Raw genomic sequence first — 17,051 nt, 5'->3', positions numbered from 1 at the left:
CCTCTTATTTTTGAGCGTTTGGTGAAAATCACTTCAGGCTATTATTCCTGGAAGTAGAATTGTTGGGTCAAAGAGTAGGGACATTTAAATTTTTAATTCATTGCCATTTACACTTGCCAAAAGGTTTTTAGCAATTTATGTTACTGTGATACAAAAATACATATTATCTTACATGGTTGCCAACACTATAATCAATGTTTAAAACTTTGCCAACAGATTATGTCATTGTTTTTTCGATTTTGACTTAGTAAGGCTTGGCAAATATTCAGTTTCTTGGAAAATCTTTTCTGTTGGGGAGCTGCCCATTCTTGTCTCACTACTTTATTATTACTATTATTATTATTATTATGAGACGGAGTTTCGCTCTCGTTGCCTGGGCTGGAGTGCCGTGGTGCGATTTTGGCTCACTACAACCTCTGTCTCTCGGGCTCAAGTGATTCTCCTGCCTCAGTCTCCCAAGTAACTGGGATTACAGGCATTTGCCACCACGCTGGGCTAATTTTGTATTTTTAGTAGAGATGGGGTTTCACCATGTTGACCAGGCTGGTCTCAGACTCCTGACCTCATGACCCACCCACCTCAGCCTCCCAAAGTGCTGGGGTTACAGGCGTGAGCCACCGTGTCCGGCCTAAGTGTACTCAAGCCTTAGGTAAGGTTTATTTCTGTTTATAGCAAAGATAGCTGAGATGTCAGACTCTTCCCTTTCATGGTCTCCAGTGCGGTGCCTGTGGTAACAGCGTTTCACAGGAAGCACCGTGGAGACGCAGCCCAGGGGACTGCCATGGCCCCACGAGGGGGCAGCGTCTCTTCCCTCTCTGGTCCCCTTTACCCATTCCATGACAAATGGTGGGCACAAAAAAGATATTGCAGGAAGGCCCTCGGTGATTCACTTCATATGTTTATGTATTGGTTGAATTATTTTTGTAATTTTAAAAAAGGAAAGGCAAAGTCATTTTATAGGGAGGCCGGATGGAACTGGGCGCCCTGAGTGCAGATGCCATATGTTTCTTCTGCTTCACAGGCTTCCCCTGGAGAGAAGCAGGCTGCCAGAGAGCCTGTGCTGTTCTCAGCAGCACAAACAGTCGCTAGAGGAAAGATGTTAATTCCACACTCTGAGGACCAGGCTGGCCCACGTACATACTGCTCCGCAGCCTCACAGAGTTGGGAGAGGGGGACCTCCTCTTGGATTTTGTGGGTTGGTTGTTATCCAGGCATAGACTTGCTGCAGGAGCTGTGATTTTTTTTCACAAGAGTAGTGAGAAGGCGCATTGATTCTTAATTCACACTCAAAAGGGAATACTTTTATTTTTAAAAATGTAGTTTCAGTATTTTACCTTCCCTTTGCCTAGCAAGGAATGATGCATCTGACCTTGCCAGTCACAGAAGGTACTTCCTTGTCTGCTGCCTGTGGATAGGTAAAATACCTTTTTTTTTTTTTTGAGATGGAGTCTTACTCTGTTGCTCAGGCTGGAGTGCAGTGGCTTGATCTCAGCTCACCACAACCTATACCTCCCAGGTTCAAGCAATTCTCTGCCTCAGTCTCCCAAGTAGCTGGGATCACAGCCGCCCGCCACCACGCCCGGCTAAATTTTTTGTGTTTTTAGTAGAGATGGGGTTTCACCATCTTGGCCAGGCTGGTCTTGAACTCCTGACCTTGTGATCCACCCACCTCAGCCCCCCAAAATGCTGGGATTACAGACATAAGCCACCGTGCCTGGCCATAAAATATTTAAAAAAAATTTTTTTAGCTGGGCTCCAGCTGCTCCGGTGGCTGAGGTGGGAGGATCACTTGAATCCAGGAGTTTTTGAGGCTGCAGTGAGCTCTGCACCAGTCTGGGTGACAGGAGACCCTGTCTCTTAAAAAAAAAAAAAAAGGCCCGGGCGCAGTGGCTCACGCCTGTAATCCCAACACTTTGGGAGGCTGACACGGGCAAATGACGAGGTCAGAAGATCCTGACCATCCTGGTGAACATGGTCTCTACTAAAAATACAAAAAAATTAGCCGGGTGTCGTGGCAGGCACCTGCAGTCCCAGCTACTCGGGAGGCTGAGGCAGGAGAATGGCGTGAACCCGGGAGGCAGAACTTACAATCAGCCGAGATTCCCGCCCCTGCACTCCAGCCTGGGCGACAGTGAGAATCAGTCTCAAAAACAAAAAAAAAAGTGGCCAGTCACAGTGGCTCACGCCTGTAATCCCAGCACTTTGGGAGGCCGAGGCAGGCAGATCACCAGAGGTCTGGAGTTCAAGACCAGCCTGACCAACATGGAGAAAATCTGTCTCTACTAAAAATATACAATTAGCTGGGTATGGTGGTGCTTGCCTGTAATCCCAGCTACTCGGGAGGCTGAAGCAGGAGAATCACTTGAACCCGGGAGGTGGAGGTTGGGATGAGCCGAGATCGGGCCATTGCACTCCAGCTTGGGCGACTAGAGTGAAACCCCATCTCAAATTAAAAAAAAAAAAAAGAAAAAGAAAAATTACATGTATGCATTCATGAGAGGGCACCGGCATCTCTGAAAAGCTCAGTGGTGGCTGTCCTCAGAGAGAGGTGACAGTGGGGGTACGCTGCACTAGAACCACTTCCTTGGTATCCTTGCTGGGTCAAAACAACACAGTGCTTGGCCAACAGGAAATTTTCAAAAGATGAGATTATGTGGGACTCTGTATTCTGGAGGTCTGGCACTTGGTGTGCTCGCCGACCAATTGCAGCATAAGGCAGTCAGTTTTGAGGGATATGCAGGACAAGAAACAGATCTTGGCAGGTTCATAGACAGGCTGTGGTACACACTGTCTTCCACTGGGCCTTAAGACTCAGCTGGGGCCAGGCACAGTGGCTCACACCTGTAATCCCAGCACTTCAGGAGGCTGAGGCGAGTGGATCACCTGAGGTCAGGAGTCTGAGACCAGCTTGGCCAGCATGGCGAAACCCTGTCTCTGCTACACTTGATCTTAGCCAAAAGCCGAGAAGCGATACCTGTCTCTACTAAAAGTACAAAAATTAGCCAGGCGTGGTAGCAGGCGCCTGTAATCCCAGCTACTCAGGAGGCTGAGGAGAATCACTTGAACCTGGGAGATGGAAGTTGCAGTGAGCCGAGATAGCACCACTGCACTCCAGCCTGGGCAACAGAGCAAGACTCTTGTCTCAATAAATAAATAAATCAAATAAAAAAAAATGGGGGTTGCCTGTGGCATGGTGGAAATTGGGCTGTGGAGGCAGGGCTGTGCCAGAGGGGCAAACCGGACTTAGATGCACTTCCCTGAGAGGTGGGGACAGCCCAGCCTGTGGCCACCCAAATGCATCGGAGCCTGATGGAGAACTGGAGACATCATGTTGATAGAGGCCAAAGTGGTTACAGGACAGCCACTGCAAGGAGATGATACCAGGAATTCTTTCCAATGAGTTCCTCTCTTGGAGGGAACTCAAGAGGCGACAATGAGCTGATTTTTAACCAAAATGCTTGTACCCGCTCAGACTTCAGTGTCTTGGAGAGCAGAGTCCAGGAATGAGGTGCCTGTTGTATGAGGGGGCGGGGAGGGTGTCTGGAAGTCATCTTGCTCCTCCCATATCCCCCAGCGTTCTCAGCTATTATCAGTCACAGCTACCCTATGAGAGCTGCCTTCTTCCCACCATCATGCCCATTTCAGAACAATGAAGGACTAGACAGTTTTTTGCTCCTTTTAATTCAGAACGAGAAAGGGAAGGAAATAAACAAGTTTGTTTAAATTACTATTGCAGAAAAGATCTGGCTGGATGCTGGGACCTACCTCTTCCAGGATGGGGATTCATGATTTAATTTTTTTTTGAGACAGGGTCTTGCTCTGTCGCCCAGGCTGGAGTGCAGTGGCACAATCTCGTCTCACTGCAACCTTTGCCTCCTGGGTTCAAGGGATTCTCCTGCCTCAGCCTTCCAAGTAGCTGGGATTACAGGAGCGCACCACTGCGCCTGGCTAATTTGTGTGTGTGTGTGTATATATATATGTGTATATATATATATTTTTTTTTTTTTGGTAGAGACGGGGTTTCACCATGTTGGCCAGGCTGATCTGGAACTCCTGACCTTAGTATTAAGTACTCCGCCCACCTCGGCCTCCCAAAGTGCTGGGATGACAGGTGTGAGCCACCATGCCTGGCGGGATTCATGATTTAAAGCAAAAGAAAAAGAAAAAAGAAATAAATTATTCTGCTCAATACTGTTTGGCATAATTGCATTTTCATCTTTTCAACACTCAAAACAGCCTCTTCAGGAAGCACTGAGATGGGAGTGACAAAACTGGCTGGGGCCTAGCTCTCTAAAACGGTGGGGGAGGGGGGGCGCCCTAAGAGAGGCATTCTAGCCTCACCCCAATCACCCCTATTTTTACTCTTCCTACTTTCGGAATTGGAAAGAACGACACTCGAGCTAGGTTCGAATATATTAACTTTCAGGGCCCACTGCCCATCCCAACCCTCCCCTAACAAAGTCCCCTGCCAGTCCCTGTTCCCCCAGCCAGCTGCAGGAACCTACCAACAGCCAGGAGGCTGCCTGGTGGTGTCAACTAAAAAGAGGGAGCGTCTGCACCGTCACTGTTGGGGAGGGGGCTCTATTAGTGGTTTGAGAGCTTCACAGAAGCCTTCCCCCTCCTAAACCTCCCCAGCCTCCAAGGGGGAGAATTCCACCAGCAGCCCCGCTAGGAACCTAAGCTGGGTTCAGCCATGCAAGCAGCTTCCAGGTGGAACCCCGGCCGTGAGCTTCCCAGCCCTTCTGAAGTGGGAGATGGAGAGCAGGGTGGAGGGAGGCGGCCTGCAGCGTGTAAGTCTCCTCTTCCCTGGCCGGCTCCGGGCTGCGGGCTCTGCCAGCTCAGAATTTGCAGAGAATCTGCAGGTCGACCACCCTCGGCAGCTTCAGCTTAACCAAAGTATCAGCCCCAGGCTAACTCTTCCCCAAGCAAGAGGCTATGGGTGAAGGAGGAGGTGCATGCAACAGGCAGCTGGGCCCATCGCCAGCCTCCTTCTGCCGTGCAGCCCCCTCCCCAGAGCCCGCCGAAAACGGGGGGGGGGGGGGAGGAGGAGGCGTATGGATGGAATCGGGGACTGTGGACTGTTTTCCAGAGCAACAGGCTGGTGAGGCGGCCCCGGGCCCAGGGAGAGGCGCTGAGAAGGCTGCGGGTGAACGGGAGGGCAGAGGGCACACGTGAGAGCACCTTGCACTGGAGGGGACAGGGCTTCCTCGAGCCCTGCCGTCCCCTCCACCTGTCCGGAGTTCGGCCTGGGAGCACCCCACCCCGCAGGGGACGCCACTCCCGGCTTCCTGGAGACGCAGGCGGCCCTGGGGGCGCGGCCGTCCCACAGCGCGGCCGAGGTGGGACTGGGGGTCCCGAGCCCTGGGCCCCGCAGCGACCGCTTTTCTTTGGTGGGTCTGCACGCACCCATCCGGGCAGGCGGGAAAAGGGGCCGGGCGGCCACCTCTCCTGACGCCCGCAGCGACTGCCCGTTCTCCTCCGGGTCTGGCCAGCGATGGAAACGCTCCTCCGGCCGAGCCTCAGGGAAGTGCTTCGCCGAGGCCTGCGCCATGCTCTCCTCCTCAGAAAGCGTGAAAGAAAACCCTAACCCAAAGCATGAGGGAGTGGGGATTGAGCGGCCGCCGGCCCGCCCCCGAAGGCCATTGATTGGAGGAGACTGGACACAGCGCCAGAAGTTCTCCTTGAGTCGCATGATTGGCTGGGAGAAACAGAAGCTCCGCCCGACCGCAGCGCATATTAGTGCCAGACCCGGCCGGTCCCCAGTGTCTCGTGATTGGCGGGGCGCAGCGGACGCCCCCTGGGCTGCAGCATGATTGGTCCTGGGTTGCGGGTCCCGGGTCCCTGGTCGGAGCGCCGGCACCTAACAGATGGGCCGGGAAGGTCGCGGTGAGGCCCGGCTCAGTTACCCCGGTAGACTTCGATCTTGCTGGCCTTGGCCAGCATATCGATGATATGGGCCTCGAAGTCCGCGTCGTGCACGCCAGTCTTCCTGAACTCGCCCGCGTACCGGTTGTTCTCCCAGTAGTGGTGCCAGTTGCCCCGGCTGTCGGCCCCGAACCCGTACACGTTCACCTGCGGGGAAGCGCAACGCAGCGTCACCCCAGGCGGTGACCCAGAGAACGGCGCGGGGCGGGCTCGGGATGACAGAGAGGAGAGGGGAGCGGGAGGCTCCAGGGAGATGCGGGAGCCCCCAGGCCTGGCCTAAGAACATGGACTCACATGGGGACACCACCTTCCCTTTGCAGTTGTCCTTCCTCTGCAGCCCTTGCTAATTCCTTTTTTTTTTTTTTTTTTTCTTTTTAAATGGAGTATTTTGATCAGCACCACTCAATGAAGCACTTGCCGGCAACGTGGGCGTGCTGGGCCTCAGCTCTTGCTCTTCGTGGCAGGGCAACCCTGGTCACTGGTTGAACGGGTTCTCTGAACGACTAAGCTCCATTTTTACACAAAGTAGGCCTGGGGCTCAGAGCTGGTGGGGGCAGCCGTCCAGATGGAATTCAACTACATACACTCTCCATTCTATTTATGTTTTGTCGTTGTTGTTTTCTTTTTCATTCTGTCACCCAGGCTAGAGTAAAATGCCGCTATCTCGGCTCACTGCAACCTACACCTCCTGGGTTCAAGTGATTCTCCTGCCTCAGCCTCCCGAGCAGCTGAGATTACAGGCGTGCCCCACCACGCCTGGCTAATTTTTTGTATTTTTACTAGAGATGGGGCTTCACCATGTTGGCCAGTTTGGTCTTGAACTCTTGACCTCAAGTAATCCACCCACCTCAGCCTCCCAAAGTGCTGGGATTACAGGCGTCAGCCACCACGGGGTCAATAACTTAACTTTTTAATGAAGAGATTTTGGATTTAGTACAATCATGAAAGCAGAAACATTTGGGAAAGGCATAGCTATACTTTATAGCCTAGAGATGGGGAAAACCAAGGCCACATGAATTCTGCCTACAGAAGCACATTCCTCTGTTAGCCTACTAAGACCTCAGAAGGCCTGCACTCCTCTGTTCCATGGGATCCCACCACCCACACCACGGGCCTACCCACCTCATCACACACATGCAGGGCAAAGAAGAGCACCAGCATCCCCGTGGAAGGGTACCGCCCATGATGCTCTGTCCACCGGTCATGGATATACTTGAAGAAGGCTGGGTTGTAGATCTGGACCTGGGAGAAGAAGAGATGACAGGTACATGAGGGGTTTAGGGGCAGAGATTCAGGCTAGACTGAGCGGCTTCTACTTGTCTATGCCTGTCAGCAGACCTGTGCATGTGTCTCCTGAATCGTATGGCACCTACTGGGGTCAGGCATCTGGGCAGATGGGGACCCTGAGGTTCTGGAGGGGAACTGGAACACCTGAGCTACAGGACCAGGCGCACAGGCTGGGCCAGCACTGTTTCCACTGAGGTGGGGAGGAAGTGGGGAGCTTACCTTTTCTTTATCCACTCGAAGGAAGGACTTCACTGGGGCATAGGTGCTGTAAGCAAATAGAAAGAAATGTAACATTTCAGGCTGGGCGCGGTGGCTCATGCCTATAATCCCAGCACTTTGGGAGGCCGAGGCGGGTGGATTACCTCAGGCCAGGAGTTCGAGGCCAGCCTGACCAACATGGTGAAACCCCATCTCTACTAAAAAAAAAAAAAACAAAATTAGCTGGGCTTGGTGGAGCACGGCTGTTATCCCAGCTACTTGGGAGGCTGAGGTTTCAGTGAGCCGAGATCACACCACTGCACTCCAGCCTGGGTGACAGAGTGAGACTCTGTCCAAAAAAAAAAAAAAAAAAAAAAAAAAAAGGAGAGGAGGGGAGGGGAGAAAGGAAAGGAGAAGGGAAAGGAAGAAAAGATAACATTTCAGGTGGCCCCATGGCTCCTAGGGATGCCCCCCATGCCAGGCCTGAGCAATGTCAGCCCCACAACTTCCAGACTGCTCTGCTTCTGGACTGCTCTCCTGTGGCTTGTTCATCACTGCCATGCCTTGCTCCAAAGCCTTCAATGCTATCCATGGCATCCAAGATAAAATGGGGATGTTTTAGGCAAGCAATGGGGCCGTCCCTAGTCCAGCCCCAACCTTCTTCCCCTAGCTCTGTGCTCCAGTAGAGCTGGCAATCATCTCCAATCCACCATGTCTCTGCTCTCACCCCTGCTCTTGATCCACTCCCCTCAGGCTTCCCAGACCACACCTCCCTGTAGCCAGCCATGGCGCCCGTAACCTACATGCCCTTCTCTGAGTGTCTATGGTACTTCAACTCTACTGCACCCATTTTAGCCCTCAGGTCTCCCAAACATGAGATAATGAACATCCTAAAGTCAGGAAACTGTAACTCATTACTTCTGTGTTTATAAAATACATGGTGATGATACCCAAAAGGTAGAACACAAAACAAGTGTCCTTGAAGGATAAACAGATAAACAAAATGGGTATATCCCTACATTGGCATAGTATTCAGCCTTCAAAAAACAGGAAATTCTGACACATGCTACAATATGGATGAACTATGAGGACATTATGCTAAGTAAAGTAAGTCAGACAAAAGGACAAATACTGTTATGATCCCACTTACATGAGGCATAAAGAACAGTCAAATCAGGCCGGGTGTGGTGGCTCACGCCTGTAATCCCAGCAATTTGGGAGGCCAAGTTGGGTGGATCACCTGAGGTCAGGAGTTCGAGACCAGCCTAGACAATGTGGTGAAACCCCGTCTCTAGTAAAAACACAAAAACTGGCCGGGCTCAGTGGCTCATGCCTGTAATCCCAGCACTTTGGGAGGCCAAGGTGGGCGGATCACGAGGTCAGGAGATCGAGACCATCCTGGTTAACATGGTGAAACCCCGTCTCTACTAAAAATACAAAAAATTAGCCGGGCATGGTGACGGGCGCCTGTAGTCCCAGCTACTCGGGAGGCTGAGGCAGGAGAATGGCGTGAACCCGGGAGGCGGAGCTTGCAGTGAGCCGAGATCACGCTACTGCACTCCAGCCTGGGCGACAGAGCGAGACTCCATCTCAAAAAAAAAAAAACAACACAAAAATTAGCTGGGCGTGGTGGCCCATGCCTGTAGTCCCAGCTACTGGTGAGGCTGAGGCATGACAATTGCTTGAATCTGGGAGGCAGAGGTTGCAGTGAGCCGAGATCATGCCATTGCACTATAGCCTGGGCAACAGAGCAAGACTCAGGCTCAAAAACAAACAGGCCAGGCACAGTGGCTCATGCCTGTAATCCCAGCACTTTGGGGGGCTGAGGTGGGCGGATCACAAGGTCAGGAGATACAGACCATCCTAGCTAACATGGTGAAACCCTGTCTCTACTACAAATACAAAAAATCAGCTGGGCGTGGCGGCGCTTGCCTGTAATCTCAGCTACTTGGGAGGCTGAGACAAGGAGAATCGCTTGAACCCAGGAGGCGGAGGTTGCAGTGAGCCGAGGTGGCACCACTGCACTCCAGACTGCGCGACAGAGTGAGACTCCATCTCCAAAAACAAACAAACAAACAAACAAACAAGAATAGTTAAATCATAGAGACAGAAAGTAGAATAAGGTTACCTGGGGTTGAGAGGAAAATGGAGAGTTAGTGTTTAATGTGTACAGTTTCCATTTGGGATAATGAAAACGTTCTAGAAATGGACACTGGTGATGGCTATACAATAATGTGAATATACTTAATGTTACTGAGCTTTACACTTAAAAACAGTTAAAATGATAAATGTTATATTGTGTATATTTTACCACAAAACAAAAATATATGGTGAGACAGAGTAGATTAATGGTTGCCTAGGGCTGGGGTGGGAGGAGTGGGGAGTGATGGCTTAGGGACCCAGGGGTATCTTCAGATTTTTATCTTTAGATGAAAGACCCTTAGAACATGAAAACGTTCTTTTTTTTTTTTTTTTTTTTGAGGCAGAGCCTCGCTTTGTTGCCCAGGCTGGAGTGCAGTGGCACAATCTGAGCACACTGCAACCTCTCTCTGCCTCCCAGGTTCAAGCGAGCCGATCCTCCCACCTCATTCTCAAGTGGCTAGGAATACAGGAGCGTGCCACCATGTCTGGCTAATTTTTGTATTTTTTGTAGAGACAGTTTCGCCATATTGCCCAAGGTAGTCTCGAACTCGGGCTCAAACAATCCCCCCCTCCTTGGCCTCCTAGAGTGCTGGGATTACAGGCATGAGCCACTGCATCCAGTAGAACATGAAAATGTTTTTGTTTGTTTTTTTTTTTTTTGAGACGGAGTCTCTGTTATCAGGCTGGAGTGCAGCGGCACAATCTCATCTCACTGTAACCTCTGCCTCCCGGGTTCGAGCGATTCTCCTGCCTCAGCCTCCTGAGTAGCTGGGACTACAGGCGCCTGCCACCACACCCAGCTATTTTTTATATTTTTAGTAGAGACAGGGTTTCACCATGTTGGCCAGGATGGTCTCAATCTCGACCTTGTGATCTGCCTGCATCAGCCTCCCAAAGTGCTGGGATTACAGGTATGAGCCACCGCACCCGGCCAAAAAATTTATTTTATTTTTTTTGAGACAGAGTTTTGCTCTTGTTGCCTAGGCTGGAGTGCAGTGGCGTGATCTCGGCTCACTGCAACCTCCACCTCCTGAGCTCAAGCGATTCTCCTTTCTCAGCCTCCTGAGTAGCTGGGATTACAGGTGCATGCCATCACGCCTAGCTAATTTTTGAATTTTTAGTAGAGACGAGGTTTCATCATGTGGGCCAGGCTGGTCTCGAACTCCTGACCTCGTAATCCACCTGCCTCGGTATTTTTAGTAGAGACGGGGTTTCACCATGTTGGCCAGGATGGTCTCGATCTCTTGACCTCGTGATCTGCCTGCGTCAGCCTCACAAGGTGCTGGGATTACAGGTGTGAGCCACAATGCCCAGCCATGAAAATGTTTTAAAATTAATTGCGGGGCTGGGTGTGGTGGCTCATGCCCTGTAATCCCAGCACTTTGGGAGGCTGAGGTGAGCAGATCATCTGAGGTCAGGAGTTCGAGACCAGCCTGGCCAACCTGACGAAACCCCATCTCTACTAAAAATACAAAAATTAGCCAGGTCCATGGTGACATATGCCTGTAATACCAGCAACTCGGGAGGCCGAGGCAGGAGAATCGTTTGAACCTGGGAGACGGATGTTACAGTGAGCTGAGATTGTGCCACTGCACTCCAGTCTGGGCAACAGAGTGAGACTCTGTTTAAAAAAAAAAAAAAAAAGTAATTGTGGGCCGGATGTGGTGGCTCATGCCTGTAATCTCAACACATTGGGAGCCTGAGATAGGTGGATCACTTGATGTCAGGAGTTTGAGACCAGCCTGGCCAACATGGCAAAACACCATATCTACTAAAAATACAAAAATCAGCCAGGCATGGTGGCATGTAATTCCAGCCACTCAGGAAGCTGAGGCACAAGAATCCCTTAAACCCGGGAGGTAGAGGGTGCAGTGAGCCAAGATCACCACTGCACTCCAGCCTGGGTGATAGATTGAGACTCCATCTCAAAAAAATAATTAAAATTAAAAATTAAAATTAACTGTAGCTGTGGTTATACAACTCTGAATATATAAGAAGTTACCGGATTGTACACATTAAATAGGTGAGATGTATGGGATGTGAATCTTATCTTGATAAAGCTGCTAAAAAATACACTTTGTGAACTAGATTTCCCATGGTTCCCAACTATGATGGGATGACTGCCCCCAAAGAAAGTCCTCAGAAGGCAGAGCTTCCTCAGTCAGAAGCTATCACCCAGAAAGGAGACCAAAATCAGACGGTCTGGTCAGGCGTGGTGGCTTATGCCTCTAATCCCAGCACTGTGGGAGCCCGAGGTAGGAAGACCACCTGAGGTCAGGAGTTCGAGACCAGCCTGACCAACATGAAGAAACCTGTCTCTACCAAAAATACAAAATTAGCGGTGCGTGGTGGTGCATCCCTGTAATCCCAGCTACGCAGGAGGCTGAGGCAGGAGAATTGCTTGAACCCGGGAGGCGGATGTTGCAGTGAGCCAAGATGGCGCCACTGAACTCTGGCCTGGGCAACAAGAGTGAAATTCTGTCTTTAAAAAAAAAAAAAAAAAAAAAAAAAACAAAAAAAAAAACAGATGGTCCTTCCTCATCTTTCCACCATCAGTATGCTACATGTCACCACGCAGAAGGTGACACAGAGCAAGCTGTGTCTTCAGCTCACTCGCCATCTTAGGCCCTCCCTTCTCATCAGCTCCTCTTGGCCAAAATATTCAATGAAAGGAATTCTACAATCTGACCCCTAGGAAGACTCTGCCCAAGGTGGTCCTGTCACCCGTATTCTACCCAGGCCAGCAAGAGGCTCACAATCGGATCTGCCCCGTGGACAGGGCGCTGGCAATCCACAGAAGGTCCAGGGCCTTGAAGGGCACCAGCACGAAGCTGACGTTGGCGGGCAGGTTCTTGGCACTCTCAGGGTACATGAAATGGTGGGTGGTTCGGCTGCCAACATCCTGCTCAAAGCCCACGGTTGGCGCCTGATTCATCCTGCAGGGACAAGAGGGTGACATGAGAATCAACTGCCATGGAAACTGGTACAAGATTCTTAGAGGACAGTTCGAAGCCATCCATCAAAAATGCAAACGGGTGTATACTCCAACCAAGCAATTCCATTGCTAGAAATCTAACCTACAAAAATGGTTATGGCCAGGCATGGTGGCTCACGCCTGTAATCCCAGCACTTTGGGAGGCCAAGGTGGGCGGATCACGAGGTCAGGAGATAGAGACCATCCTGGCTAACACGGTGAAACCCCGTCTCTACTAAAAATACAAAAAATTAGTGGGCGTGCTAGCAGACGCCTGTAGTCCCAGCTACTCGGGAGGCTGAAGCTACTCGGGAGGCTGAAGCAGAAGAATGGTGTGAACCCGAGAGGCAGAGCTTGCAGTGAGCCGAGATTGGGCCACTGCACTCCAGCCTGGGTGACAGAGCAAGACTCCATCTCAAAAAAAAAAAAAATATGGTTACATAAGTGTGCAAAGATGTGTATGAGGATATTCACTGCAGAATTATTTACAATAGTAACACTAGAATCAATCAAACAGGCCGAGTGTCGTGGTTCACACCTGTAATCCCAGCACTTTGGGAGGCCAAGGTAGACGGACTGCTTTGAGGCCTGGAATTCGAGACCAGCCTTAGCCAACATGGTGAAACCCCATCTTTACTAGAGAAAAAAATACAAAATTAGCCTGGCATGGTGGCATATACCTTTAATCCCAGCAACCTGGGAAGCTGAGGCAGGAGATGTGCTTGAACCCTGAGGCAGAGACTGCAGTGAGCCGAGATCGCACCACTGCACTCCAGCCTGGGTGACAGAACAAGACTCTGTCTCCAAAAAAAAAGGTTACTCTCAGAGTAACTTTGGGGGCTTAACTCATTTTTTTTACTGTATACATTTTTATTTATTTACTTTAACTATTATTTTTGAGATAGGGTCTCACTCTGTTGCCCAGGCTGGAGTGCAGTGGTGCTATCTTGGCTCACTGCAACCTCTGCCTCCGCCTCCCAGGTTCAAGCAATTCTCCTTCCTCAGCTTCCTGAGTAGATGGGACTACAAGCATGTGCCAGCGCGCCCAGCTAATTCTTTGGTGTGTTTTTTTTTTTTTTTTGAGACGGAGTCTCGCCCTGTCGCCCAGGCTGGAGTCCAATGGTGTGATCTCAGCTTACTGCAACCTCCACCTCCCGGGTTCAAGGGATTCTCCTGCCTCAGCCTCCCGAGACCTCAAGTGATCTGCCTGCCTCAGCCTCCCAGACTGCTGGGATTACAAGCGTGACCCACCACACCCAGCCACTTTTGTATTTTTAGTAGAAAAGTGGTTTTGCCATGTTGGCCAGGCTGGTCTCAAACTCCTGGCCTCAGGCAATCTGCCTGCCTAGGCTTCCCAAAGTGCTGGGATTACAGCCCCGAGCCACCACGCCCGGCCCTGTTTGGTTTTTTTTTTTTTTTTTTTTTTTTTTTTTTTTTTTTTTTTTGAGACAGAGTCTTGCTCTGTGCCCCAGGCTGGAGTGCAGTGGCGCGATCTCGGCTCACTGCAAGCTCCGCCCCCCTGGGTTCACGCCATTCTCCTGCCTCAGCCTCCCGAGTAGCTGGGACTACAGGCGCCGGCCACCTCGCCCGGCTAATTTTCTTGTATTTTTAGTACAGACGGGGTTTCACCGTGTTAGCCAGGATGGTCTCGATCTCCTGACCTCGTGATCCACCCGTCTTGGCCTCCCAAAGTGCTAGGATTACAGGCTTGAGCCACCGCGCCCGGCCTCCTGTTTGTTTTTTAAGTCTCACTCTGTCACTCAGGCTGGAGTGCAATGCCATCATCATGGCTCACTGCAGTCTCGACCTCCTGGGTTCAATCAATCCTCCAGCTTTAGCCTCCTGAGCAGCTGGGACCACAGGCGTGCATCACCATGCCCGTTTTGTTTTCTGTTTTGTACAGATAGGGGTCTCACTATGTTGTCCAGGCTGGTCTCAATCTCCTGAACTCAAGCAACCCTCCTGCCTCAGCCTCCTGAGTAGCAGGGACGACAGGCAGATGACACCAGGCCTGGCCTTTTATAATTTTTAAAAGAAAGAACTTTTAAAGAACAGCCTTCCACAGCTTCCACCTTACTTGGCTGTTCTGCCTCTTTCCTATAAGATGGTGAAAGAAAGATAGGAAGTTCAAGCCTTCCCTCAGGCCCTGGGCTGGATGGAAGCCTCTGTCCTGCCACCTACTACCACCCTATTCCTGTCTGCCGCCTTAAGACCCTGTCTGCCCTTCCACTCCAAGGCCAAGAGAAACGTCCCAAGTTCTCACGGTCTGCCCTTGCTATCTCTCTGATGATGTGCAATGTCCCCTCTCTTCTGCTGCTGTCTGGACAGAGGGGACATTGCTGTGGCTCCTGTCTAGAAACCCTCTCTGTGGGTATAATAAGCCAAGAAGGAGTCTCGCTCTGTCGCCCAGGCTGGAGTGCTGTGGCGTGATCTCGGCTCACTGCAAGCTCTACCTCCTGGATTCACACCATTCTCCTGCCTCAGCCTCCCGAGTAGCTGGGACTACAGGTGCCCGCCACTGCGCCAGGCTAATTTTTTGTATTTTTAGTAGAGACAGGGTTTCACCATGGTCTCGATCTCGTGATCCGCCTGCCTCGGCCTCCCAAAGTGCTGGGATTACAGGCGTGAGCCACTGCACCCGGCCCCACTTCCTTTCAATTTATGCAAAATACAAGACAAGTAAAAACCAAAGCTCCCCTTTTTAGTATGCATCTTACGTAACAGGTGAACCAGGTTTAAATACAAACCTGTTGGTCTTTTTTTTCTGTTATGACTGTTTACCTTGTGGAATCATGACTACCAAGGCAGGGTGATCATAACCTGGCCCTCCACTAGGAGCACAGGGACCCAGGGAGGGAGGGAGCGCAGTCCCTAGGTGGCTCTCCCGGCTTTTTATGCCAGTTCTGTAAAACCAGCACAAACATTCCCTGTCCTTACAGTGGCTGGCAGCAGCTAGCTGGCCTGGGTGAGGACTTGCTGTGTTGCAGGGGCTGCCACGCTATCTTCATCAAGGACGGGACTGGGGAGGACAGTGGGCTGTGCTGTCCCCTTGCCCTGCTGGTCACATCGCTGTGCCCCCTACCTCTCATTTTCCCTTGAGGGTCTGGAGGGTGCTTTGGGGTTGGAGGTCTCAAAACCTAGAGGACATCTGTGTTCCTAACCACTTCGTTCTAGCTAGCTTCAAGCAGATACCTAGAATTTCTTCCAGAGAAACTAACATGCTCTGTCTCCAGAACAGGGATCTAGTTCCTGCCTCTCCCCCAAATTCATGTCTTTCAGTGAACTGCCCCTTTGAGCCCAGTCTTTAGGGTTTAGAGATCCTGTCTCCTAGAAGAGCCAAGAAGTATCTTTCCCACCCATGAATAACTCTTAACAGCTTGTGGGCTGCTGAACTCCCCACACAGGCATTGGGGTCCTACGGTCACACTGACGCAGTCTGGACCTGCCTCCTGCCAAGCACCATGGGGCCTGTGAGGAACAGAGCAGTTGGTGAGGAAGCCTTAACAGGGTATGTCAGAGCCAAGTGTGTCTCAGCTGCCCAGGGTATGGCAGGGGTAAGGAGGAGGTGGAGGAATTGGGCTGGTGACACAGGCTGGCCGGGGCCCTGGGTGGGGCAGGAGCTAGGATCAAGGTATGCTCTTTTTCTTCTCCCTTTTTTTTTTTTAAATAGAGATGGGGTTTCGCCATGTTGCCCAAGCTGGCTTCGAACTCCTGGGCTCAATCAGTCCTCTCGCCTCAGCCTCCCAAAGTAGTGGGATTACAGGCGTGAGCCACCGCGCCCAGCCAAGGTGTACACTTGAGAGGACCTAAGAAACAAACTTCATCTCACCAGAGATGGTGAGGCCAAGAGATTCTGCAGAGCACAGGGCTGCATCCAGCCCAGGCTGGCTTCTGAAGACCCACCTTCTACAGTGACTTGGCAGCCCGAGCTGTCATGAAGTCCCCATGGGACCTGTCAGCCAGGGTCACCCTGCCTCCAGGCTGGCCGTGCTACAGAGCCTGGCCTTCCCTCACTTCCCCCGTGGCTGGCCAGTCACCAGCTTCGAAATATCTGGGAATAAAGGGAGCAAGAGGTCCCAAAAGATGTTTCACAGCCTCCACAGGAAAGGGAAGGAACATGGCACTCTAACAGGGACAAGGTTTTGTTTCAAGGCTCTGATTCATCCTGGAGAAGCCACGCCCTGGAAAGGGGCCAGAGCAGGACAAGGAGGATGAGCTGCATCTCTGGGACTCGGGAACACGGCATTCTAGAAATCTATCTGTCCCTGGCTGCCTCCAGCAGCTAAAGAAGTATCCAGACCAGGGCGCAAGTGGGGTGTGTACTCCCTGGTTAGGACCTGCTGTTGGCTGCCTAGTCTCCTTCACTCCTGCATGTATCTGTGGCACGCCTCCTGTCTAGAGGGCACTGTTCTCGGAGTTGTGGATGGATCTGCAGGCCAACTGAGGCAAGATCAGCTTAACTGGACTTGAAGCGGTCCACAGGGCTCAGAGGACAAAGAGGAGGAGGGAATGGCAGCGAGGTGGG

The 17,051-nt window shown here is 51.4% G+C and overlaps 3 protein-coding genes across 3 annotated transcripts in view; all 3 read right to left on the bottom strand.

Moving 5' to 3' along the window:
- AARS1 (alanyl-tRNA synthetase 1) overlaps positions 1-17,051 on the bottom strand; it is a 370,792-nt gene that overhangs the window by 128,905 nt on the left and 224,836 nt on the right. The window lies entirely within an intron of this gene.
- LOC126943776 (uncharacterized) lies at positions 698-5,855 on the bottom strand. Its single transcript, XM_050772827.1, has one exon. The coding sequence runs from the start codon at positions 5,690-5,692 to the stop codon at positions 4,934-4,936; it is 759 nt and encodes a 252-aa protein (XP_050628784.1). The 5' UTR covers positions 5,693-5,855; the 3' UTR covers positions 698-4,933.
- The window catches only part of ST3GAL2 (ST3 beta-galactoside alpha-2,3-sialyltransferase 2), a 58,183-nt gene continuing 46,795 nt past the window's right edge, over positions 5,664-17,051 (bottom strand). Inside the window, exons 4-7 of the mRNA XM_050772781.1 lie at positions 12,309-12,488; positions 7,432-7,477; positions 7,048-7,167; positions 5,664-6,072 (exon numbers count right to left, since the gene is read on the bottom strand). Of these exons, the coding sequence (XP_050628738.1) occupies positions 5,899-6,072; positions 7,048-7,167; positions 7,432-7,477; positions 12,309-12,488 (520 nt within the window). The 3' untranslated portion in view covers positions 5,664-5,898. The remainder of the gene's footprint in view (positions 6,073-7,047; positions 7,168-7,431; positions 7,478-12,308; positions 12,489-17,051) is intronic.

Source organism: Macaca thibetana, chromosome 20 (assembly GCF_024542745.1).
Source record: "Macaca thibetana thibetana isolate TM-01 chromosome 20, ASM2454274v1, whole genome shotgun sequence".
NCBI lineage: Eukaryota > Metazoa > Chordata > Mammalia > Primates > Cercopithecidae > Macaca > Macaca thibetana.
This window is presented reverse-complemented; position numbering and strand designations above follow the sequence as displayed.

What these genes read in the sequence shown, in the direction of transcription:
- LOC126943776 (XM_050772827.1), bottom strand. Translation starts at nt 5,692, where the DNA reads ATGCGACTCAAGGAGAACTTCTGGCGCTGTGTCCAGTCTCCTCCAATC.